This window comes from Anser anser, assembly GCF_964211835.1.
Source record: "Anser anser genome assembly, chromosome: 3".
Taxonomy (NCBI): Eukaryota; Metazoa; Chordata; class Aves; order Anseriformes; family Anatidae; genus Anser; species Anser anser.
In genome coordinates, this window is record NC_139722.1 from 118,726,683 (window position 1) to 118,751,724 (window position 25,042).

Consider the following 25,042-nt stretch of genomic DNA (forward strand, 5'->3'; position numbering starts at 1 on the left):
GGGTAATACATAAGCTTCTCTCACTGCTGTGGTCTTGCCCAATTTACATTCTTGCAGTGATCTCCAGAGTGGGTTTGCACAGCTGATACTGGCACCAGGCAGTTGGGCAAGAGCATTTGAGCAAGCAGAGTGCTCAGGTGGCCAAGAAGGCCAACAGCATCCTGGCTTGTATAAGAAGCAGTGTGGCCAGCAGGTCTAGGGAAGTGATTGTCCCCCTGTACTCGACTCTGGTGAGGCCGCACCTCGAGTACTGTGTTCAGTTTTGGGCCCCTCGCTACAAGAAGGACATGGAGGTGCTTGAGCGAGTCCAGAGAAGGGCGACGAAGCTGGTGAGGGGTCTGGAGAACAAGTCTTACGAGGAGCGGCTGAGGGAGCTGGGATTGTTCAGCCTGGAGAAGAGGAGGCTCAGGGGTGACCTTATCGCTCTCTATAGGTACCTTAAAGGAGGCTGTAGCGAGGTAGGGGTTGGTTTATTCTCCCACGTACCTGGTGACAGGACGAGGGGGAATGGGCTAAAGTTGCGCCAGGGGAGGTTTAGGTTGGTTATTAGGAAGAACTTCTTTACTGAAAGGGTTGTTAGGCATTGGAATGGACTGCCCAGGGAAGTGGTTGAGTCACCATCCCTGGAGGTCTTTAAGAGACGTTTAGATGTATAGCTTAGTGATATGGTTTAGTGGAGGACTGGTTAGTGTTAGGTCAGAGGTTGGACTAGGTGATCTTGGAGGTCTCTTCCAACCTAGACGATTCTGTGATTCTATGATTTACTGGAAGTGCTGGCTTTCAATAGCAACAGTGTGCAGGCAGGTGCTTACTACATGCTTTGTATTTTCAGGTGAAAAGGCTGCACACAGGCGAATAGTCTGAGCCTTCAGCTGAAGTTAGTGTGAGGGGAGACCAAGCTAAAAGCAGAGCTAAGTGCATCTGTTCCAGAAGAGTTGTCTCCCTCTGCCCTTTAACAGTACTCTCTTTACCCCAGTTCAGGAACCTCTGTTTATTGACATTGGTGCAGTTTTCTCTGTTGACTAATGTAAGCCCGGGATTTCACACTAGGGGTATAACAGCGGGTAAGTCACTGGTTATGGTACATATGTACATCAGCACTAACAGAAAGATCCCTGACTCAGTAGTGAAGTAGCAGTTGCAAAGTCCAGCAAACAGTTAAGAGTTTGAGTTCATTTTCCATGTGTTGCTCTAGCTGTGGCACATCACTGTATGCTGGTTCTTAAAATCTCATCATTTTGAATACCATCTGTCTTCCCCACATCCATTTGGACATGATTTTTACTGCTCCTGTTACAACTCTCTGTAGAAGTCAATGTTCTTTACTATTGTAAAGCAGCTTGAAATCACAGCCCTTAAATCCTTTAAAACTTTAATCCCTAGTTCCAGGATTTTGTAAAATGCCAACTGCTGTTAGCATGCTACAATTAAAGAGCACACACAAGGCAGCACTGAAGAAAAACATGAATGTCTCTGGCCAGCATGAAATAGGAATGTGAGGATGCAGGTCCATGTTTTATTGCTTTGGGTGTAAAGTTTTTTTTTTTTTTTTAATAATTCCTACTCAGAGTCTGATGTTTTTTTCTCCTTATTCCACTGTTACTTAGTATTGCCTCAACTGTGCTCATGCATCTGTTTGTCAATCCAAACTGTAACCCTAATCAGTGAACTAAGTTTAGAAAATAAGGAAAAAAGAATGTAGGAAGGAAGGATAGAGGTAGGGTTTTGTGATTTGTTGTTTTCTCCTAAAATTATTCAAGTCTCACAAACAGCGGCACGGACACAACAGATGAGTAGGACAGCAGTAGACTGCCAATTTACATAATTCTGCACGAAAGATGGTAGGAACCCCTTAAGGTGGCTTTGCCGTTAGGAAACTAGTGGTCACCTTAGATTGCACCTGGTGACAATGCAGTCTCCCTAAAATAAGTATCGGTGTTCCTTGTGTAATTCCTGTGTTCTTTGTATAATGATCTTTGCATAATGTTCTTTGTACGTGTTATGAAGGGTTTAGAGGAAGCTCATATCTCTCTTATTTAGGATTTGTGAACTTGGATAGACAAACCCCCTTCTTTCCCTACTTGCTTGTTACAGGGTTTTTAGGAATTTTTATAAGAATGTGGCTTCTACTAGGTGCCAAATTTAGGCAAACTTGATTGTGTGTGTTTATCAGCTTGATCTTCCCAGAAGTACTTCACTGTCATTAGAAACTATCAAGACCAGTATTCTTCAAGAAAAGAAAATAGCACTGCCATTCCCTTCCCCTCCTTACTCCATGCCTATCCAGCAGTGTTGTTGTGAATGTTGGCTTTCTTATTAATCTTCCAAATCGTCTAGCAGTCCTTCTGTTATGGCAGAAATTACTGCTCTGCCTGGAATTCTACTGCAGTACTTCCAATCACTTTTTTTTTCTTCAACAACAGTAACATTTCAATTGTTAGCATACTGTACAGCTGACTAGCTACGCTGGGGACCAGAAAGATTTTGTATTGTTGGCTTTGGCAGTTGTTAGATCTAAACATTATTTTTACTGTGTTCTCTTTTATAATGATCGAATGCTTGAGTTTGTAGAAACAAACAGAAAATGTTTGCTATTCTAACCTCCCCTGCCTCCCCTTTGGGTGACTGTTCCTGGTCATGTATTAGCAGTGCCATTCACTTTGAGTAGGTGGATAGCTGTGTGTCTAACCCCTTTCTTGTTGTCTCTTCATTGATCAAGTCTTCGGGAGCAAGGTTCACTGGGCGCAGAGAGAGATGCAGAGGCCCTGCAGTGGGAAGCAGGACATCTCAGCAGGCAGCTGTGCATTTGCTCATCATGGATTTTGTTTGTGTGTGCAGATGTTCGGGCTCTGTGCTTGTAAGGGTGTTGCAGTTAGGGACAGCATGTGGCAGGGGCAATTGTCGTCTGTGTGCTGAATGAGTTTCAGTGCCATTTGTATGTTTGCTGTGATGCTGATTTAGGGAGGGGGGGTAGGAGGAGGAATAACATGTAAAAATGTTTTAAATAATAAAGGACTTAACCAACCCTGTCATGCTGTACTTTATATCTAACTATATGTGACCATGAAGTAGCAAATAATTAGCATGGATGTCAGTAGTCTGAAGGGCCCCAGAACAATTCTGTGGCTTCCCCTGTGTCTGGAAATGACTTGGTTGAGTACTGGCGAGCATGATATTAATCAGTAGGCTACAGCATGATGATTTATAAATTATGTAACATGATTTAAAGCTCAGCTTCACAAAAATAAGAGAAATGGATTGTTTGATGTACAGCAGGCTAGCTGTGTGACTGTGGACCCATTTATGTACAAAATGAAACCTGTCCTGTATTCCCACTCTGTTATTGTTGATCAAGTTAATCATATACTTCAATTTATTTTCCTGTAGCTATGCACATAATTCCCATTTGACAGGCCATCTGACAGCTTGTTGAACTAGGCCCCACACTGCAATTAGCACCATGTGACACGGTTAGGCCTCAGTGACACCCCTGTGAATTGTTTACAAATATTGCCAATCAGGTGCTTATATTTAACACATTTGTTTCTTTTTTACCTGAAGAAACAAGATTTGTAGGAGCAGATGATATTTTTTATCAGGCTAACTGATGAGATCTGCAAACAAGCTTTTGAACACAGGCTCTTTTCCAGGTCTCTGGAAAAGTAGGCCTGGTAATGCCAATTTGATCATCTGTGTGTTCTGGCCACCAGATTACTTGTGGAATTGGGGTAGTGGTAAGGTTTCCTCATGGAATGAAGGATTAAAGATTATATGTCATCTCCCTATTTTTGGTTCTTCTCACAGCGCTTCGCTTCTGGGGTCTTTCTTCAGTGAGAGAGGCTAGTAGTTCCATTTTTGTGCCTCAGTTGCATACAAGCATGAGCACGCTGCTTTTGGAGAGTGTGCACAGAAGAATCAGATGTTAAAATGTGTCAATGTGTCGTAGGAATGGTTGTTAGAACCCTGACAGGGAAAGTTTTTCTTACCCTTGACAGGCTCACTGTACATTGTTCAATAAAGGAATCCATTTTATACAGGACTAGGTGTTTATTTTTTTCCCTTGTTTCTGTTTACAGAAAAGTTTCAGATAAAATTTCCAATTCCATCTGGAGTTATTAGTGTTGTCCGGCTTTGTTTTGGGTCTGGAGTGGAGCCTGCGTTGCTGCAGTCTGTTTATAGACTTTCTTATGGTGATGGTGTGATACCAGTGGTCTCTGCAGATCTTTTAAAATATCCTTAGTGTTTGTTACCCTCTACCTCAAAGTATTACTTGCATCTTTCCAGAGGTAAACAGACTTCATCGTAAATAATTATTTTTAATAGATCTCAGAAAATAGTATGAAATTCTCATCTGTGCTTCTATGAAAAAAATCAGAAGGTATTAGCATGCAGTGTAGACTGCAAAGCATGAAGAATGTGTACAACCCCTCCATGCAGTTGTTAAATCAGATCAAGAGTTTGCATTTGCTTAGTGCTTGGCTAATCCTGGCACTTGGTTGACAGCAAGCTGGCTGGGATTTAACTTGCACTAGGCATGGACAATGTTTGCTTATTTAAGGGCAGGAAAAAGAAGCTACAGGTTGTTTCAACTCCTTCTGCTAATGTGGTATGGCTATCATATGCATATCAAACAGCTCTTGTGGATTGTTTAATGACTTAACATGAAGATGGGGTTTTAAGTTTGGATTTTTCAGAGTTGCTATTTTAACTCATCCCCTTAAAAGTTAGATTTTTCTCTTATCTCACAGCTCCATCTACTGTTGGCGCACTTTGTTAAATTCAGTTTCCCCTATCCATCTTCATTTTTTTCTTAAATTCACACATACAGTTAAAAGCTGCTTTTGCACTCTTTCTCTACAGGGCCTCCTTTGTCCTTCTTGGTCTCACATAAATTCCTTTGCTACTTCCCTCTTTCCCAAAAGTAAGTGCTGTGAGCACCATCATGATGCTTCTCTGACTGATAATTTTAGGTGTTAAGCAGTTCTGTTAATCTGGTCTCTTTGGGTCACGGTCTGAAGAATGGAGTGTCATGCATTTAGTCTAATATCTGTTATAAAAAAGTTTCTTATCCATGCACACATCTGATTCTTCCCCAGATTCTTAATATGTCACGTTCCTGTTGTCTTGATAAATGTTTTGACTTGTCTTGATAAAATGGAGTCCTACTTCGCTCATGCCAATTTGAAATGGCTCCACAGTTTTTACCCTGTTTCTTTGACGGTGCCATTGCCCTGTTTGCGTCCTCCTGTCTTGGACATCAAACATCAACTACTCTTTTGTGCTTTCAGGGCTCTTTACCATGATTCTCAGTGGTTTTCACCTCTGTTCTGTTTCTGTAATAAGAAATACACCCTCACCACTGAGCAGTCCAGGACCCAAGCCTTCATTGCTCACTTCTTACATTCTCAACTCAAGACCTGTTTATACTCTGATTTTTTGCTTCTTCTTGCAGCAAATGGTACTACCTTAACATCTGACAAGCTACATCATTTATCCTTCTTCAGTTCATCATAGAAAATCTCTTTCCTTTGAAAATACTGCTGTTTCAAGACCCCTGTGTGACCAGTATTATCTTAATTCCAATGCTTTACCCCTTTAGTTTAGCTATGTGTGCTATCAACTTTTCCCATGAGCTGCTTAGGACACAGAATGTCTTTGGTTCTGTTTTGGTACAATGCTACACAAAATAGTGTGTGGTGTATGATTGGGGCTCCATAACTTTATGTTGCTCATCTAAGGAACACATGAAACGCAAACAATGAAAATCAGCTAGCGTTTATTCTGGAAGGTATAAATGTGGCAGCACTGTTCAGCTGCTCCTTTGTGATGATTATTAATCATTCAGGATGCTTTATGAATTTTAAAAACTGACCTGGCACAGTGCAGTGGGGAATGGCATACTTCATCCAGAGCTTCCAGCACTACCAGCCATAACTTATCTTTTTCTATGCAAAGACACATAGCAAAAACTTTCCAATGAAAGATTTAGGTGTCATAACTGAATCCTGTTCTTAATTAAAAAAAAAAAAAAATTATCTTGATACTGTATGTTTGTGAACTGTGGGAGGGGTGTGTTTTTACCTATCGTGAGATTTGGTAGATGACACCAGGTTTTATATTGAACTTCTTTTTGTTTTATTGCTTCACAGAAGGAAGAGTTTCCCAGCACATCAGCCTAATTAGGCTACTGTTTTTCCATCCGGTCCAGAGCTACTTTGTAAGTTACTTGTTTACAAACTAGAAATTATAAGTGGAATGGAATTTGCAAATTCTATTCCAATTCTATTCCTTGCGCCCTCCTTCCTCTCTTTCTGTCTCTGAGTTTAAGCTTTCAGTCCACTATTGTATCGCTCTTTTAATCAATTCCCTATAGATTAACAAGTGTATGACTTGGTTTCACATACATTATCCCATAATTAGTAAAAATAAAAGTGATTATGAGTATGAGAGAACAGGGAGGCTGTTACTTTAGCAGTTAATTTCTGGGTTTTATGTGTTTCACAGTGGTATTGGCTTATAATACTTTAAAATCACAGCCTACTGCCAGCTTTATTGTGTTTTTCTGGGGAGTGACTATAGCATGTGGGCTATGGGCTGTTGCCACTGGAAAACTAGTGACTGGTAAATTCTGAGGTAGCTGATAGTAGCAGTATTTCCACAAAAAGAGCCTGCTTACTTTGAGAGGAAGTAGTCGGGGATTATTACCATGTAGACGACCAACTTGTGAAGAGGAACTTCATGAAGTAGCAGGTGGAAACACATTTCTGTATAGCAGGGCTGCCCAAGCAGCTAATGGGATTCCAGAAGCACTCCCAGATTGCAGGTCACCATAACAAAACTATAACGTAGGTTTGGCACTTGCCTAGCTTTTGTTTGGTTCATAGTAACCTCTTTCTCATTACAAAATAAAGCCAACAAAAAGATCAGCTAGATGTTCCATCTAGTTCTTGCTCTTTCGAAATAGGAGACATCTTCATGATGAAATTTTGAGCTCTGTTGCTATGTGTGAGTGTCATGCAATACTGGCAACAATTGAAGCTGCTGCAGTGCACAGCATACAGATTAATAAGAAATACTGGATATGTGTCCTAATTTGAGAGAGAGTTTTTTTTTTTTTGTTTTTTTTTTGTTTTTTACATCCAGTCTTTTATTATATAGGTCAACAGCTATCTGAGATTTCAAGCCCAATGGAATCCCTTTCCTTCAGTCATAGGAGTTGTCTGTAATCAGCATTACTCAGTTTGTTGCTACCTTACTCTGGCTCTTACAGCTTGCTCACTTTAGGAGGTATAGGTTAGAGTGTAATGCCAAAATTTTTCACCGTAGAGGATATGATATGTTGTACACATTTTAGGATCCCGTTAGGTTCACTCTGGGAGATGTAAATGACTATTCCTCCAGACAACTTCTTGTGATGCACCCAAATGTCTCGCTCCTTAAAGCATATCTGTTTATCATGGGAGCCCACTGCTGTGCTCTCTTAAGTAATCTATTAAATCCTTCTGGAAAAATTAGGATGATGTTCCAGTGATGAACTGTGAAACACTGTGGAGCAGACAGTGTACTTATATCCTGTGGTCTGATGGTTCATTATCACCAGGGGCTCTGGATCACCAAAGCAAATCTCACTGTAAACATTGGAGAAAGTTTGAATCTTTCTCTCTTCTATCAGTACCGGGCAGACGAATTTGTGCATACCAACAGTGAAGAAAAAGGGAGGACTATTTGGTACAGGCATTACTCAGACTTGCCTTTTTAATCCATAGACTTGTTTCAACTCTAGGCCAAACAACTCAGCATTTTCTGATCTAATGTCCACGGAAAATATGGAGCTGGGAATATACCAAAGGGTATTGCTCTTTTTTTTTTCCTCTTTGCTGTTGGATATGATTCAAGTATCACTGTTAATGCTTAAACTGAATCTGTTCATGTTGTTATAAAGCTTAAATAAGTGATAGGGATAGTTGAAAAATGGTATCTTTTTCCTGGGAATACAGCTAGTGCTAGGCAGAGCTTACTAGTACAAACTTGGGAAATTGTGGGTGGATGTTGTATTCCCAAAGGGTGAAATAGTTGACAATAGCATGGCAACTGACAAACAGCAACAGAAGTTTCTTTTGGCATTCATATGGGTTGGAGTGAATACATGCTGTTCAGAAATCAAGTGGATAATGAAGTATTGGGCTACGGTAGAACAGTATCCAGGCTCAGTTCAGAAAGCTTTTGTATTGTTAGCTTCAGGCGTCGTTTGGTGCATGGGTATATATTTCCTAAATGAAAATGTGTGTCTTTATTGAAATTTCAAAATACCAAACGTGATCAGGTTATGTTAGGGCTTACCTTTAAATTAGTGTTATTTAAGAAGTATAAACCAGTATTTCAGTATCTATTATAGGTGTTATTCTATTTATCTAAAAACAAACAAGCTGTAGCATCTAAGTCCAGTGCTAGATCTCTAACAAAAGATTCTGTGCTCTATGAGGGTTTATCTTAATCAACTGTTTGTATTCTGTAATTAAGCCTTATGATGGTTTTACTGGCTTTGAATATTTTGTGTGTAGCTCAGAAGCCTGTTTGAACCTTTCTCAGAATTATACTTTTTTTTTTTTTGCTGCAAGACTGAAAGTTTAAAAACCTGCATGTGAGATCCTTGCAATAAGGCAGCAATTAGTAAACTTTCTTTTATGTAAGTACACGAGTGCACAATGGTTGAGATCTGTTTAGTGCAGAAGTTTGCTGAAAATATTGGAAAAGAGAGCTTGTATCCAATGAGCATTTTTTTTAAAAAATAGGGAATGTTTAAAACATTTCTTTTCATCTGTTGCTATGTCTGGTGCTTCCTGAATTATAAAATGACATGGTGGCTTTACAACAATTAACAAACTCCTTGCATTGATATGCCCTTGGTGCTTCAGTGTGAGTTGCCTGGCAATGTCAGGCTGCCAATACAGACAGAGCTTTTGTCTTGGAAGGATATGTATGTCACCTTTCTATCAGATGTTACCTCATTTGGTCCTAAATCCACTCCATAAATGCTTAGAAGTTCAGTAGTCTTCTGTGTATTTTCTTTTCTTTTTCTCCTTGCAACTTCTCTTTGTTACAGTTAATTGTTTGAAGACCAGCATGCCGCATTTTATTGTGGTCAGGATGAGTAACAAAAGCAACCAGGGCATGCGGTTTGTTACAAAAACTTGAGTAGCCCTTTGTGAAATTTAGCATTAGTTGCTACAAAAAAAAAAAAATTACTTGCCCTTTCCTTCTGTTTATCAAGTGTATCATACCTTGATGTTCTGTGCTACAGGCAGTGTTTTGTATTCTGTTTGCAGAGCTGTTGAAGTCTAAATGTTTCATAAAAGCCTCATGGGGAGCAGGAGCCAAGCAATTTCTCCTTCATGCTAGTAGCAGGGTTATTAAGGCTTCATAACTTCTTACTGTCAGAGGTAGGAGCAGGGGAAAAGAAGGTGGGCTAGATTTGCAGAATTAGGGAAAACAAATGAACAAAAAACAGAACAGAAAACAAAAACACAAGCAGCAATTTGTTGCTGTAATTCTAATCTAATTTACTGAGTCATTGTTCTGGCTGAAAGGTTTTGTGTTTTCATGTTGCACTATGTTTCGATGGTTCTGAAGCCATCATAAAAATGAAGGGAAACCTGGAGGAAAAAACACAGAGACAGGCGTAAGCAGCAATCCCACTGCTGTCCCTCCTCAGATATCCATACCTAGGTTCCAAGGGTGGAGGTTTAGTCAGAGCTAGCAGATTAGATTATATATCTGGTAGCATGGGTTTGTGTTATTTAGAGCTTGTGCTTATGAAGGTAATAAATAGATTATACAAACTCATGAAAGAAATGCCCACCAAGGAAAACATTTAACATAAAAATGCTGCCTGTGGCTAAAAGATTTGGGGCACCAAAATACAGAAGAATGTTCTGAGAAAAGTGTAGTTATACACCTGGTGTGATCAGATATGTTCCCCTAGGTATCACCTCACAGCCACCATTGGTGGTAAAATCTTTATTAGGCCTTGTATGATCGTTGTATTATTGGGTGCACACGTCTTTAATAGTTAAATCCAGTGGTTCATTGATTCTCTTCAGAAATTAAAAAAATAAAAATAAATGCACAGATATATCCTTAGCAAGTGTAAGGCACAACATACACCAGACTACAGGGGACTCCTAGAGGGAGCAAAAGGCATTTCTGTCTGGCATTTGATTTCCTCTGCTCCCATGTTGGACAAGCTCTGTTTGTTGCCATCCTGTGGACTCTGTCCCTGTAATCAGTAGTGAGCACAAAGATAGGGGTGTATATTTGGTCCCTCCACAGAGAGAAAAAGGTAAGAGCTGATTGTGCCCCCTCAAGATCCATGCTTGTAAAACTGGCATCATTCAGTCCTAATGTTTTGGTGAATTCACTCCCGCTCAGCACTTTAGTCATAAAGATTGCACTATGCAGGTGCCCTGTTATTTCTTCTTGTTAGTTGGAGGAAGGACAAATCTAGAGAGCATGTGGCTTTGGGCACCTTAGGTAATAGCTGGAGATCACAGTCCAGCAAGATGTTCATCAGATGTATACCTCTCATCCTCTTCTGTGTTTCCCTGGTAAAAGAGTAGGTACGCAAAGGGCCTGACATTTATGCAGCAGGCAGAGAACTTGTTTGATGATTAAATGAAGCTTGTGCGGAGCCAAGTGCTAGCAATGACTATACCCCACCATTCAAAGAGCTATGGTCAAGACCTCTGTGATCTGTCAGATTGATTTCCTATAATACACAACAATGCTACTATTTGGTGGCATGTTTGTATCCCCTCTGAATTGATGTGGACCTCTCTGTACAGACACTGTTGGTCTCTAGTGGGTCTCCAAGCACTTAGGTGCTTACCCTTAAGTACTTAGGTACTTAACAAATGAACTCATAAATTCAGATGGTTACAACATACACGTTAAATTAAAGGTATCAGTCAGTCATCTATCAAGTTCAGCCCTTTCTGTCTAGAGCACTTCTCCAAGCTGCTGAGGTACAAAAAAACAAACAGAACAACAAACATCCAAATCCACAGACCTGACTGTATAGCGTAGATATTATTAGCAGTCGGTGGTGTTGCTTGAGTTAGTGAGCCTTTAACAACTTGGTCTTAAGATATTTCTGTTGTACCATAATACTGTAGTATATAAAACCCAGCTATATAGAGAGCCCCAGGATTTCATTGGGTTTGAAAGAAGACAAATACACTACAGAAGACATTTGCCGTCCAGAACTGAAATAAACTATGATCAAGGAATGACTTGGAAGAGTTAAAATTGGGACGGTCAGACCTAAGGAAGTAAGGGTGTGGTTTTCTGGAAATGCCTAAGTACTTGCAGCTGTAAGTGGAGGTGCCTCATTTTAGGATTGAATCCTGTAATTTTCTGCGTGCTTGTTCAGACTGTTGAAAATGAATGAAATAAGTAGAAATCCTTATATGCCAATTTAGTTTTTTTCTCTTGTTTTCTTTTGCAAGTCTCTCTTTTCTTTCACATCTCACAGAAAAAATTATATGGCAATTTGTTTAATTATCCTTGGAAATTCATAACAATGACCGATTTACATTCAAGAAAGCAAGTTTATTTAGTGCAGGAACTATGCAAGGCTCAAAACTCTTCAAGATTTTTCTCAATTTTGGTCCCTGAGAAGTCTGATTATTTCTGTATGTGTATAACACATACTGCCTGTATGTATACAAATGCATATTTTCTTCATAGAAACAATTTGTGTACGTGGCTTCTTGCCAAGAGAACAGCTTTCGTGACACTTAGTGTATCTGCTTGTCTCAGTCTGTCAGTTTAACTCGTTAGAAAACATTTGCAGAGGACTTGTTTGTAGGTAAAACATCTGAGTAACACTTTGACCCTGTGCTGGGGACATTAGTCGTGGAGGCTGGCAGTGTTAGCATGGAGAAGGAGAAAGAAAAACCCAACACAAGCCATCTGGTTGCACTCCATTTAATGCAGGCATTTCCCTGATGACCCCCCCAAAGTAAATACTAATAAATGTTTTTAGAAAGTTATCTTTGCTCTACACTGCTCTCTGCTTGTAGAGAGAAATGCTGTGGAAAATAGCATGCTCTGCAAATCTGCTATGCAGATATACAAGTGGATTTTCAGGAGGTTAGTCTTCTAGTTTTTATCATCTTTTAACCTTCAGTAAAGACATATCTTTCGTTGTTTTTTTCATTTGTTTTCAGTCTGCATCTTACTCTAGAAGTAGGTGATCTTTGAATCTATCTTGGACTCAGCTGGAAAAATGTTTCAACTTTTGCATGTTCTGATTATCAGGAATGAAAGCTTTATTTCATAGCGGCCACGGGAATTGTAACTCTTCAGTTGTGCTCACTGGTGAAAATGTACAGCCAAAAATATGAGATATAAGATCTTTTGCTGGACTACTTATGAGTTGATCTGGGATGACAGAGCCTATTTCAGGCCAGCAGTCATTCTAAGGTTTCCATGGAGATTAATGATGTCAGAGGAGCAACATCTGAGTGCAGTTTGCTAAAAAGCAAGGCTATATTATGCTATAGTGGAGAAGTGTTGTCTTTTGTATTTTTGTAAACTCACAGACTAGTAGAGCACGTTTTCCTGGTGGATTGCAATTTGGTTTTGATTTGTGTTGACTCTCAGCTGAAGTAATGCTTCTGCGATGTGGTTGTTTTCCTGCACTTCACCTCAGTGCTGTAAGTGATGATTTCAGACTCTGAGATTGTACTATCTCATATACCATCTGTTTTAGCTTTGATTGCTGTTCTCTTTGCTTGCATATTTTGTGTATTCTCATATTATCTTATTGAACTGTCTGGCGTTTTCTGCTTGCACTGAATTGCATGTCTTAAGGGTGATGCCTAGGTTTCCCTGTGAGTATATTTGCAACGCATGAGCACCAAAATTAGAGTATTTTACTGCTCTTGAGTTTTCTGAAACTTAGAAGCTGCCGTGAAAGATAGTAGGAGTAAGAGGGGGAAAAGTGGCAGAGGGAGAAAATACAAAAGTTATAAGCCTAATGCAGACATAATTTAAAGCTAAAATTTGACCCTTTAGAATTTGAATGCTGTTACCATTGCCTGAAGTCTTATATAGATTAAAATGTCACTCTGCTGTGGAGAGGTTACTGACAAGGAACCATGCATTAATAGTGGAGACATAACATTTTCTTATGGGGGACTTGTGAAGGGAGGGAGTCGGAGATCTCAGGGTACCTTGGGACCACTGAAATTCCTGAATAGCCATTCCCGAGTGGGAAGCAGGCCATGCAAGCAGTGCCGATTCCTCATTTTTGCTTAGCTGTCCCAGTTCCATAGCTGTGGCTTTGGTGTGGGTTATTTGAGGGGTTCTTGTAGTTAATGTTACCAAAAAAAAAAAAAAAAAAGGCAAGCATTACTTAAATTTGGCCTTTTTTCAGACTTTAACAGAAAATGGGGAAGAAAAGACTTAAGCATAAAATCTTAAGACTTTTTTTTTTTTTAAGTTTAATTCAGTTTTATTACTAAGCCACCTGTTGCTTCTATAAGTGTTACTTATATAAAGGTGCTTGCGCATACATGCACACATACTGAGACACAATCAGAAAACAGTCACGATGGCAAACAATGTCACATCTCTACTTTGCCTGTTTTTTTTTTCCAGAAGATTATTCAATAGAGAACAGTCTGTTCCTGAATTTGTACAGTGCTTCAGTCACCATACTTACATCTTGTTTCTTAACTGTAGTTGTAACAGAAATATCTTCTGCGTAGCAGGGAAACACCAGACTATGTAAACTTGCTTTTATGACTTGCACAGATTAGCAAAACATACTCATTTTTTAGAGAATTTATTTCTTAGAAAGCAAAGTGACAAGGTACCTCAGAGCTCAGATCCTTTTACGACTGAGTTCAGCAGAAAAGGAATTTCTTACCTCCCCCCGCCATTGGCCAGCTTCTAAGTTCCTAAAGTGCAAAGCTTACACAGCAGGAGAGTGGTCTACTCTCATACAGACCAACTGACAGCTCCTCCTGAAAATTGGGACCTGTTAGTACATTCCACATGTTCTGTCCCATTTTTTTCAAATTGATTATTTTGAAAAGCTAAGTAAGCCTATCTTTATTTTGCAGCAAATGTTTGGTGCCATTAGGCAGCAATGCTGTTGAAAAGAACAGAGCTGGAACAGCTTTTGATAATGTCCTCTGAGAAATGGCCAATTGCTGTACAAGTGATACGAACAGGACTGTTTGTTCTCACTGGGTGCTGAGCACTTGAAAATTCAGGCACTTCACTCATGAGCCTAAAAAGGAGTGAAATTCTCTTGAAGCCTTAAGTATTGAGCAGCTTTGAAAATCTGGCTCTCTTTGTGTACTATGATGTGTTACATGACTCTTCGTACAGTAAAGCAGTTATAAGTGTCTGACCATTACCCAGAGGGCTCAAGTTTTCATTTATTTCTTGACCTAAAAAAGGGAAAATCCTGTTCTGAGATAATGTCCTGTGCAGCAATATAGTGGGTTACTGAGTTTCATACTTGGATAGCAGGAGTTACCACGATGTGGGAAGTGAAGCCTGGGTGAAGCAGCTACAGGCTGTAGTCTTGTTATTTCCTGCAAAAGATTAAGGTTTAATGAAATGTTCTGTAATCCATAACGGTGTTGAAGCACCTTTGTGATTGGTAAATGGACTGAGGATCTGTGGAGTAGAGGAAAGTTATGGAAAAAGAATATTGTTCCATATGTTTTTAAGTACATTCCTTTAGGAGAATAATTTTTCACATCTACTGAGTCATGCAGATGGTTGCATAATTGATTGACATTTTATATGTGAGTATCCTCCCATCCATCTAAATTCCTCCCTTCACACAATGCCTTTTTACTCAGTTCTGTTACTAGCATACCATGTTTGGCAATGTTTTGGTATGCAGAGTTTACTTGACCAAATACAAAGTTTATTCAAATAAAAATCAAAGAGAAATTAAATCAAATATGAAGTCGTTGCCTGACAAACACAGAGATAGGAATCCCTATGCCTGCAGCAGAACATAGCATCTTTTAGAATATTGCTGCTTTTTAGTATTTTGCTGTAAAAAAAAGAATAGTCTGATGTCTGTTTCCACCTCCTTGTACTCTCATGACCTGCCAACATTTCTCTTCTCTTTGCCTGTTATGCCGGTGGCTTTGGCAGTGAAAGAGCCTTGTATAGGTACTGACCTCTGTACCTCTACTGGTGGGCTGTCCAGTATTGTGAGGCACCTCACCTCGTGGGAGTCCCTGAGCTTAGACAGAAAGAGAAGAAAGAGGAAAGTTTCTCCTGACCAGGCTGACCAAGTCCTTCAATGTCTGAGGGTTTTTTGGGGTTTTGTTTTGTTTTTGGAATTAATTTCCCTTTTCCCCAAGAAGCAAGAAGGATTTCTTGCACAGGAACTTACAAAACTGGTATTTAAAAGGTAGATGCATAAAGCACAGACTAGAAAGGAACATCAAACAGTCTGAATTAAGCTGTAGCCACATCAGATCTTGGTTGGCAGGAATTAGGAGGGGCTCTAATTGTGTAGGAATGACAGCTAGGACTTACAGAGTTGGATGTCTCACATGAACAGTCCTAAACACGAAGATCCTAATTTCTCTTTTTCAATTTAGAGGCATGAATGCTGTGCCCTTCAAGCCCAGCATTTATGTATGAAAGTAGACATTTTTAAGAGCAAATAGCTCTGCAAATAGCTGCATGGCTGACTAGTTGTTTATTCTCAGCACGATTGTCTGCATGCAGAGTCTTGCAGGTGCAGCCAACACTTGAACATTTTTCCCATGCTCTTTGGCCATTGCGTCCTTTAGGACAGGGCCCTGAAAGTTGATATCTGATACTCTGTTTTGTTAATTTTGGTATGCCACTGTAATAGTGTTTGTTTGCTGCTTGGCTTCTCAGTTTTAGGATCAAATAACTCACTTAGTCCAAGATTTTCATATTGCCTACATCATGAAAGATCCAAAAATTAAAAAGTCACCTGTTATTTACATACCCTTAAGAAAGTAGCATTTTTAATTAAATAGTGCTTGGTTTGTGTTTTGATGTAGTGGCATCAAAAAGACTTGATGTGTTAACATGCTCTTCAATTTATAAATGGGTGTTGTGCTTCTGTGTTTAAAAAAAAAAAAAGTAAAAGGGTTACTATTTAGAATTTGTTCGGTACTAGGTGTCTTGATAGTACTCTAACATATACAGAACCAGAATGAACAGTCCTTGGCTCTTACAGTTTGTACTCAATAAGGTGGTTGAAGTTGTGTTGAGTCAGTTATGTCCATTTCTCCATAGAAAATCACCTAAATTAGACAGAGCTTTAGACTTTGGGAGACTACTCCTTGTATACTTAGAGTTTTACACTGAAGTTCTCCAAAGATTTTGAATCAGTGAGTATGCTCCAGCCTCTCTTTATCCTCATAGTGCTGCCATTGAGGAAGGAAAATCATAACCTTGTATTTCTGCTGTAGAAATGCAGCATGAGCAGTGTTGCCTGGAGTGGCACAGGGCCTGCAGTCAAGTTGGTAATTGAACCAGGGTCTGACCTCAATCTTTGTAGGCCTTGTCTGTGAGGCAAGCCTCCCTGCCTGATACAGTTTAAAATGGCTCATGAACAGTCAAAGATAAAGGAGAGAGAACAGAAATTGCCATGAACAGTGGAGTCAGAAGGACATGAGCAACTTGTGTTTGGAGAAGGGAGACAAGAGACAAAAGAAGTATGATGATAAAGGAGAAGATGAAATGAGATGGGTGTGAGAGTTTGGAAAGGAGACAGTGGCTTAAATCACAGCAATGGAACCAACCAATTCAGCAAGAGGGGAGGTCTGTGAAGAGCTGGGAGATGTCTGAACAGAGAAGGGGACATGCAGAAAAAGGAAACGTCTTGGGGAAGGTGCACAGAGGGCAACAGAGCCTCTGTTACACTTGCTATACAGGATTGCTTCCCTCATCCTAGGGACTGGGAGGTGTGGCTGCAAACGTCAGAAAAATCAGGAGAAGATCAAGGGAAAAAAAAAAAGCTCAAATATAATCTGCATTTAGCTTCAACATTGCTATTTCCGTTTCAGTACTAAAAATATGGCTTCCGTGTCCAAAAGCTTTTCTGTTTTCTTTTCAGCTATTCTCAGTTAAAGAAATTGGACAAAATCTGCAAATTTCATCTCACTGTGCTAACTTTATCCATACACATCATGTAGTTAATTAGAAACCGCAAAACCTGGTAGAAATATGTAGATTTTCTTTCCTTCTGCAAAATAGCTTCTATATATATGTGTTTCTTTAAAATCCAGGCATACTCTTCTGGTTTTTGAGGTCTATGGGAAAACAGTGAAGAAAACATCAGGGCCACATGAGGGAATTCCATATTTATTTTTGGCATTTAATTTCCTTGAAGGGGAGGATCCTGTTGACGCAGAACATTTCTTTATTTTTTTCCAACTTGCAAATGTTGTTGAAGCATTAAAAGTTAGTTCCTTGTTGTCAAGATTCCAGAATGAATGTTTGCATAGTAGACTGGATGTAATATTTGTGTAACTTTGAAAACAGCTTTTGGGCTGGTGTTTCATGTGCAGGATATAAAGCTGTATCATCAGAAAAAAAAATATTACCTCTGAAATGCACATTGCATGCACAGAATTAATCAGCTTATAAACAGATGATATACCACAGTCATTGAAGTGCCATGTACAGAACACTAGTAATATAAAACCAGAGGTTCGTGCTGGTGCAGCCGTTTTCCTTTTATATGTAAAATATGGTTTGTTGTAGCTAAGGACTTAGGCTTGACTTACTGTGATTTTGCCATTGCAAATCTCAGGCCTTGGCATAAAACTGGAGAATTAGAGCTTTGGAAGATAATACTTCATATACAGGAAAGGTAATTGTTGTATTTCAATCTAAAACCCTTATCTGGAACATCTGAAAAATTGTAGAGATAGTAATTTACCACCTGTAGTAAATGACTCCAAAATAATCATTTCTCAAAGAAAATTGACAGAAGAAATGCCTTGGCTTCAACCTCCCATTTCTGGGTTAGGGGTTACTGTTCCCTGACAGAGGAGTAGAGAAGTCTGTGGTATTTCCAAGGGCTATCACAGCATCTATAGAGGCTGCATTTTGCTACACAGTGCCTAAAATGGATCTCCTGAGTTCATCTGTGACTGCCCTGGTACTTTTCCTGGTTGTGATCACAAAGATAGTTGGATAAACACAAGAAGAATGTTTATTTTTCTACAGGGTGTTTTGAAGGAGGGATGGATTAATTCCTTTTCTTGATCCAGCTTTTGCAGTCCACTTAAATGGGAGTCTGATTAGATTCTTTGTGAGGAAATTACACATTGAGCTGTAGATGTAGCTATTTTCAGAAATCTACCAACCCATCCTTGTACAGCTAAAAATGGCTTGTCTTGCCACAGACAGAGGGAATACAAGATATGCAAGCAGCTAGCCAGTCAGGCCAGGCTGTCATGCTCTTTAAAGATTATATTGCTGGAATTCTTTTAAATACTCTTCTTCACAGAGTCCATGCAAATTAGCTAATTATCAGCCTCTGCTTAGGCTTCCACGGGTGCTGAATAGTGGAACAGAATGATTTAATTTCTCTAACATACTCTCTCGGCACTTTTGCATGCAGAATATGTTGCTCTAAAGTATCCCTTGATACTAGATCCTTGGCAGTGTTCCAAAAGGAGTTCCAGTTTAAAGCCATTCAGCGTAATTCAGGGTTTGGTAAACCTGGATTTGTCACCTTCCCTGCATCGTATAATTTTACCGTCCGTAAGATGGGCTTTCCTCTTCTGTTACAGAAATAGAGATCATCTTACGTAAGTGTTTAAACTGTGAATCAGAGAGTATAGCTGGCACTGATTATGCATGTGATATTCTCTTGGGAGAGTAATTAAACTGTGGTGGAGTGATCATATGAATCTTAATTTTTGCCAATTCATTATACTTTCTAAAATGACTATATAGAGCTCTCTGTTACGTTACTAAGTAAGTGTGATTGTCTTTTATTGTCACTTTCAGTTTTTAATTGTGCTTATTTTGAAACACATGCCACTGTCAGACAGTAGTAGCGTATGCTAATTTCCCATAGAAATTCCTGCAAAAGAGTTTGCATATTAGGCAAAGGAACATTCTGAGTGGCTGAGTGTAAATTATTTAAATCACAAAATTTTGGGATGTGGCCAGATTTAAGCTATCAGGAAAAGGAATTTGGTCAAGAAGTTTCTACTCAGCAGTTGTGTCCTAATCCTGGAAACACTTCCAATATTTGTTAACTCATTAATTTTACTGCAACTACCAAATAAATATGAGAGCATGCCTTGAGCCCCGGGCAGGCAGTAGTGTCTATACGTAATTTAGAATAGGTCTTTTGGCAATCAAGAGGAAGTTGTAGATCAACTAATTAAATGTTGTTGGTTACCTGTCATCTTATTACAGTGTTTCAATGACTGGTGTATAAATTTTCAGAGATACCATAATTTCAAATTCAGAAAATTGATTTTATTTTTCATTATGTGTAATAGTTAAACAATAGTGTTTTCTCCCAACAAAACAGTAAACATAGAAGAAAAGTGTGTATTCCAAGTTCAGAAGATCAGTGTACTGATCATTTCTTTGCTTAGTAGAGGTTTCTGTTGTTGCATCTTTGAAAAATTATGGATTAAGACCCCATTTGAATTTATTTCAAATGCGTCAATCTCATAAATACCAGAATAAGTGGGGTGGGGGGAACAAAACTAAACACGTGAATACTTGTGCAGTGAAACTAGATGTAATCCGTGTAGTTAACCTTTTGCAGACACTTGTAGATCATAGTATTTAGGTCATAGTTGGACCATGGTAACCACATCTTTGCTTAGATGGGACTATATGTAGATCTGTTTTGAAAAGCTCATTCTTCTTTAATTCCTTGCATCCTTTTAATCTAGGCTGAAGCTGAATAGAAAATTTTAGGTAGTAAAACTCATGCTAGTACTATAACTTATGTTAGTGGCATGATAATAGGGGTGGTATGGAAAAGTGCTTTGGTCCTACTCTGTATTCTGTTTTAAACAGTTAAAAGCAGATGACTGGCACTAAGTTAAAATTAAGTGTATTTTGCAGCTCCTGAAGAGCAAGTGATGACTGCTTACTGTATACCAGAACAGATTATCTCAGTATTATCCTACCTAGGACCCAAGACATCCTTTTTGTTGTGGTGTGCAGCAGGTGTTTGATAACTTTGCAAGCTCAGCTGTGTCCAGTTTTGGTATCAACCTCTGTGCTATGCAGTAAGTTACCGGTTGCCAGACTGCAGATACCCGCTGTACTTTGGGACAGCACCAGTGGGATCTGCAGGTCTCTCCTGCACGTGCATGCCCAGCTCTGCCATGGGAATGTGTTTGTCTCCTGTCAGACATCTGGAGCTCTTGTAGGCAGATTTGACAAAGTGCATTAGACAGGTAAAAACACCTCTGTCTCCATGAGCAGTATGGAAATGTATTTCTACTGTGCGGTTTTCTGATGCTTTCAAGTTTCGAATGAATTGTGTCCTTGTCTCTGTAAGTTGTGGCATTAATTTTTCCGTAAAGTGGCAAGCAAACTATGAGGTAGATGAAGCTGCCTGTCCTAAACAGTGCATGCAGTGATCATGCTGAGTTCTCTCTCATTATTCATCCTTATCATTATGTCTCTGCACATTGAATAATGCAAGATTATTTAATAGTTTTGTAGAGAGAAATAATTTGAAGTAAAGGTACTCAAAAGCGAAGATATTATCTAGTAGTGGAAACTATACTCATTGGCTTTTCCAAGTAGGTAAAGGATAGCAAAAATCTGTGCTAATAAAAATCAGATGAAAATGCAGCCAGTGTTTATTCTTCATAATTGTAGCTCTCCACTGGTCACATCTCTTGCGGCTTGGACACTTGCTTTGATATGCTACTGTACTTGGTGACATCTTCATATTAATTTTTGTCTGCCCAATTTGTCTGTATTGTTCTGCATATGTTAACGGAACATTGCAAATAGGAAAATGAGACTTGCTACTTTTAATATGACTGAAGTCATATTTCCAAGCCATAACCATTCTGGTAAAGCACTCGAAGTAACAGTATCTAATGAAGGTGCTTTAATATGGAGGGAATTACAAAGCTGAGCAAAAATTGGTCTGAATATGAATTACAGATTCCTTCATGACATTTAAATCTTGAACATTTTGGAATATATCTCAGGAAATTGGTTTGGGATCCAAGCATATTCAAAGCACGAAATAAGGATGAATGAGAAACCTGCAAATTAATGTGAAAATGTTGCAGATCCAATATAATGACATTGTGAATTTTACTTTGGCTTGAATATTAGAAATGACAATTTTGCTAGCTATGATTGAAGAGTACCAAAATGGGGTAGAAGCATTGTGCTTATTTCAAGCTTTAACTTGCCTGATGATGGAAGTCTGTTAGACATTTTTGTGGGGATAGTTCTCAAAATAGATTGGGATAAATCCCATGATGACAAGAATTGAATATGTATGCTTTATAGCTGGAAAAAGCATCCAGATGGTCCTAGAAGAATTTGGTAGGTATTGTGGCAGTGTGTGACATTCAGGAAGTTGACCTTATAGCAGGTCAGAAATTGGAGGAAAATTATTATCACGCATTTGCGTTGATTGGAACAGTTTGCTGAGGTACCCGGTTGAAGTTCTGACTCCAGGAATAAAATAGCATAATTCTCAGTATATTGACGAGAATCAGGCTTTTGGGGACCTGTTTCTGCTTTGATGTGCTTTTGACTTTACGCATTCCTAGCACCAGATTTACAAGTGTATTTAAACGTGTAGCAGTGTAGGTAGTGTTTCACGGGGGTTTACAGACTAGTGTGAGTTAGCTGAGTCTAAGAGGTGATTCTGGACATTTCACTAAACAGCTTCTTTGGTATTATTATATCTCTGTGCTCCTCTTGAAAGATAGTTCATGGTCTTCAAACTTGTACATCAAGTAAGTGTATACATGTAAACGAGTGAACTTGTCCCAGCTGTCTGTTTGTATATGTATAGGTGCTTCACCTGTAAGAACAAGTGCAGTAGTTGCAATGTCAGATTAGGTATTCTGGTGAAATTAGAGCCTCTGGTGTATAAAATTAATACCATTCCACATCTGGTGGATGATAAATAAAATTATTCTCTTAGATCATGTCTGTTTTCTGCCATTCGTAGCCTTTCTTGTCTATGAAAGGTGTCTGTTTTTCTTGGGAGCTTTCTGACCATCTGATGAGCACTGCAGTCTATAGTCAAGTTTATTACTGGACCAGACTTTGCATCTTAAATCCTGAAGAGATTTGAAGAGAATTTTTTCTTTTTTTTTTTTTCTTTTTTTTTTTTGAGGAAAAGTATGTACAATATGCTCAGACTTTAAGGTAAAAATATGAAAGTCCTTTTGATTTAAGAAGATCATTGATTCCTCCTGCTGCATAAATTTTAACTTCAAGAAGCCAATTAAATATATGTCAGCATATAAACAAATAAGATTAGCAGTCTGTGGAAAAAGGTAAGATGGTAATATTTATCATAATACTTGGGTGGAGACAGTCTCTTCAAATTCATTAGCATTGCCTATTTTTCTTCACTCTTTTTTTTGTCTTTACAATTTATTGCCATTTTCTGTTCATCATAAATCTATTTCAGTAATTTTCAATAAGTAATACAAGGCTATTAAGTACTGATTTTGTGTCTAAGTATTGCTATGAAGCAGAAGAATGTTACGTTACACAAGTGTAGGGAATGGAACAAGTTAGCTTTAATTTTTCTCCTGTCTTTCTAAGAGGGAGTATTAAGCACGGCACTACATATATAAACAGTACACATCTTGTGTATACAACAAGGATTTACCACCAGGAACATAAAACAAGGTGAAATAGAGATGTTACATATGATCACCCTGGTAATCTTTAAAAATAATATGTATTATTTTTGAGTGCCTGTTAAGTAAACTGGATTCTCTAAACCCCAAAATTTTCTTTTGTAAAATATAAACAAACAAGATGATTGATAGATGCAACTGGTATCCAGCTAATAAAACAGTAAATAGATTCTGTGATGTTAAAGTATAGTGAACATTTAATGGCTCCAAGATTTTAGTCATGTTATTAGTTATTTTTAATTAGGTTTGTTCTGCTGTTGTCCACAATGCACAGAAATCTTCCTTAAGCAATATCTTTGTGAGTTAATTCCACCAATATTCCTCCCAGTTCTTCTCTTTTGCTGTTTATTTTACCTGGTTAATACTGATGTTAACAATATCTATTACTGTTCCTTATTACTGGCTTATTTTCATGCCTTGCTAATAGGAAAACAAACCGAGATGTACAAGAAAATAGTTCATATGATTGGGTTTAGCACAGCTTGAATTTTTGGGTTTTGTGCATTGAGGTAATGTTGTAGTGTTTTCATACTACACAAAACAGGCAGTCAGATTTAGGAAGACTTGCTAACAAGGCATATATTCCTTTTCATTAAGTAGGTGGGACTGCCCTGGGAGGAAAATCAAATGTTAAACCAGATCATCTGGTTCTTCATCAAAGCATATGTCCACTGGCTTTTCAGCCGCTGTGCCTTTTACAGACATGTTTCTGTTCAGCATTAGAACACTGTTTTCAAAATTACCTATCGACTGTATTTACATTGCAACTGTACAAAGACCTTTATAAATGACATAGAATTAAGAGCTGGGAAAATTTTTCACAGCCAAACCAAATGATATTGGAGATTCCCAGGTTAATGAATCCCTTTGTCCTTCTGACTCGGGGTGCATGTGTATATATGTGTGTGTGTGTACAAATATTTAAAACCTATAAGCTGTCTTCTGTTTGATTTGATTTGATTCAGAGCTGATCCAAAATGTTTGTCAAACAACTTTTCTTCCTCCTCCTCTATTAGAATATGACTGAAATATAATTCTAATGATGCTTCAGATGGCTTGTATCACTCAAGACATGCGAGATGCCTCAGAGTTCATTATACTGAAGAGAAATGCCTGTTGCTGCTAGAGCTTCAAACTCTTAATGCAACCAGAGCTGTATGAAATCTTGCAAACTGCTCAAGAAGAACTGAAAAGGATTAACTGAAATTTGTGTGTTTGCAAAAATTTTTGTCTCTTATCGTAATGATATTTCAGATTTTTAAAAAAGTTTTATCTGCAACCACAAGGAAGATGGATGCAGAGACTTTTGCTTAATCATGTGCTATCAAGGGCTTTGGGAAAAGCAAAAATTGTTATGAAAATTGTGGTGAAACTCAGTGTCTCACACAGGGTGCTGCTGGCTGATCCTCTGCAAGCAGAGCAATCGTGACTTGCATCCTTTGCATCTCCCAGGTGTCCCAGAACATCCCATTTCTGTCACAATGTTTATAATCAAGGCACACAGGCCTCTTCCCAGAAGTTGGTTGTTTCATTTCATCTCTGTATGTTGGCTGTTACCATTTATAACTGTTTGCTTATGTCTCTTACAGAATAAGAAAAAATTAGCTTCGGCATTCCATTCGAGATGTTCTGGAGATGAGATCTAGCAAGCAGGTTGCATAAGTTGAAGCATAACTTGCAAATGCCTTATGGGGTTCTTACAGGTTGTTCCTAAGAAGTGGTGTATGAGCTGAGTGCACTGCCTTTTGAGTACATTTTCCGTGGGGAAAAATAAGTGCTTTTTTACAGCTGAATTTGCTTCAGTTTCCTGAGTATAAGTTTTAATCTAATCCTTAAACAGTGCTTTTATTGAAGTAAATTTTCAATTTTAAAGACTAGAGTATAAACCTGGGGTTCATATTTCACTTGTGCTTTGCAGGAGTAATCTTATCTTGTAGTGCACTAGCCTGGAGAAGCTAATTGTTAGAAGACAGAAATCTATTATAGATACTTGAATTTTCACTGTCTTGTTACATAGGAGCAGGTACTGTTTATAGGTTGTGAAAATGAATATTATGGCAATACTGCTAGTATGGAGTAATTTACAGAACATTCAGTAACTGCAGGCTGTTATTTCAACA

The 25,042-nt window shown here is 38.6% G+C and overlaps 1 protein-coding gene across 1 annotated transcript in view; it reads left to right on the forward strand.

The window, feature by feature from the left end:
* The first annotated feature begins 6,250 nt into the window (after positions 1-6,250).
* The window catches only part of PLCB4 (phospholipase C beta 4), a 126,904-nt gene continuing 108,112 nt past the window's right edge, over positions 6,251-25,042 (forward strand). The window contains exon 1 of the mRNA XM_083827647.1: positions 6,251-12,716. Within this exon, the coding sequence (XP_083683773.1) occupies positions 12,683-12,716 (34 nt within the window). The 5' untranslated portion in view covers positions 6,251-12,682. The remainder of the gene's footprint in view (positions 12,717-25,042) is intronic.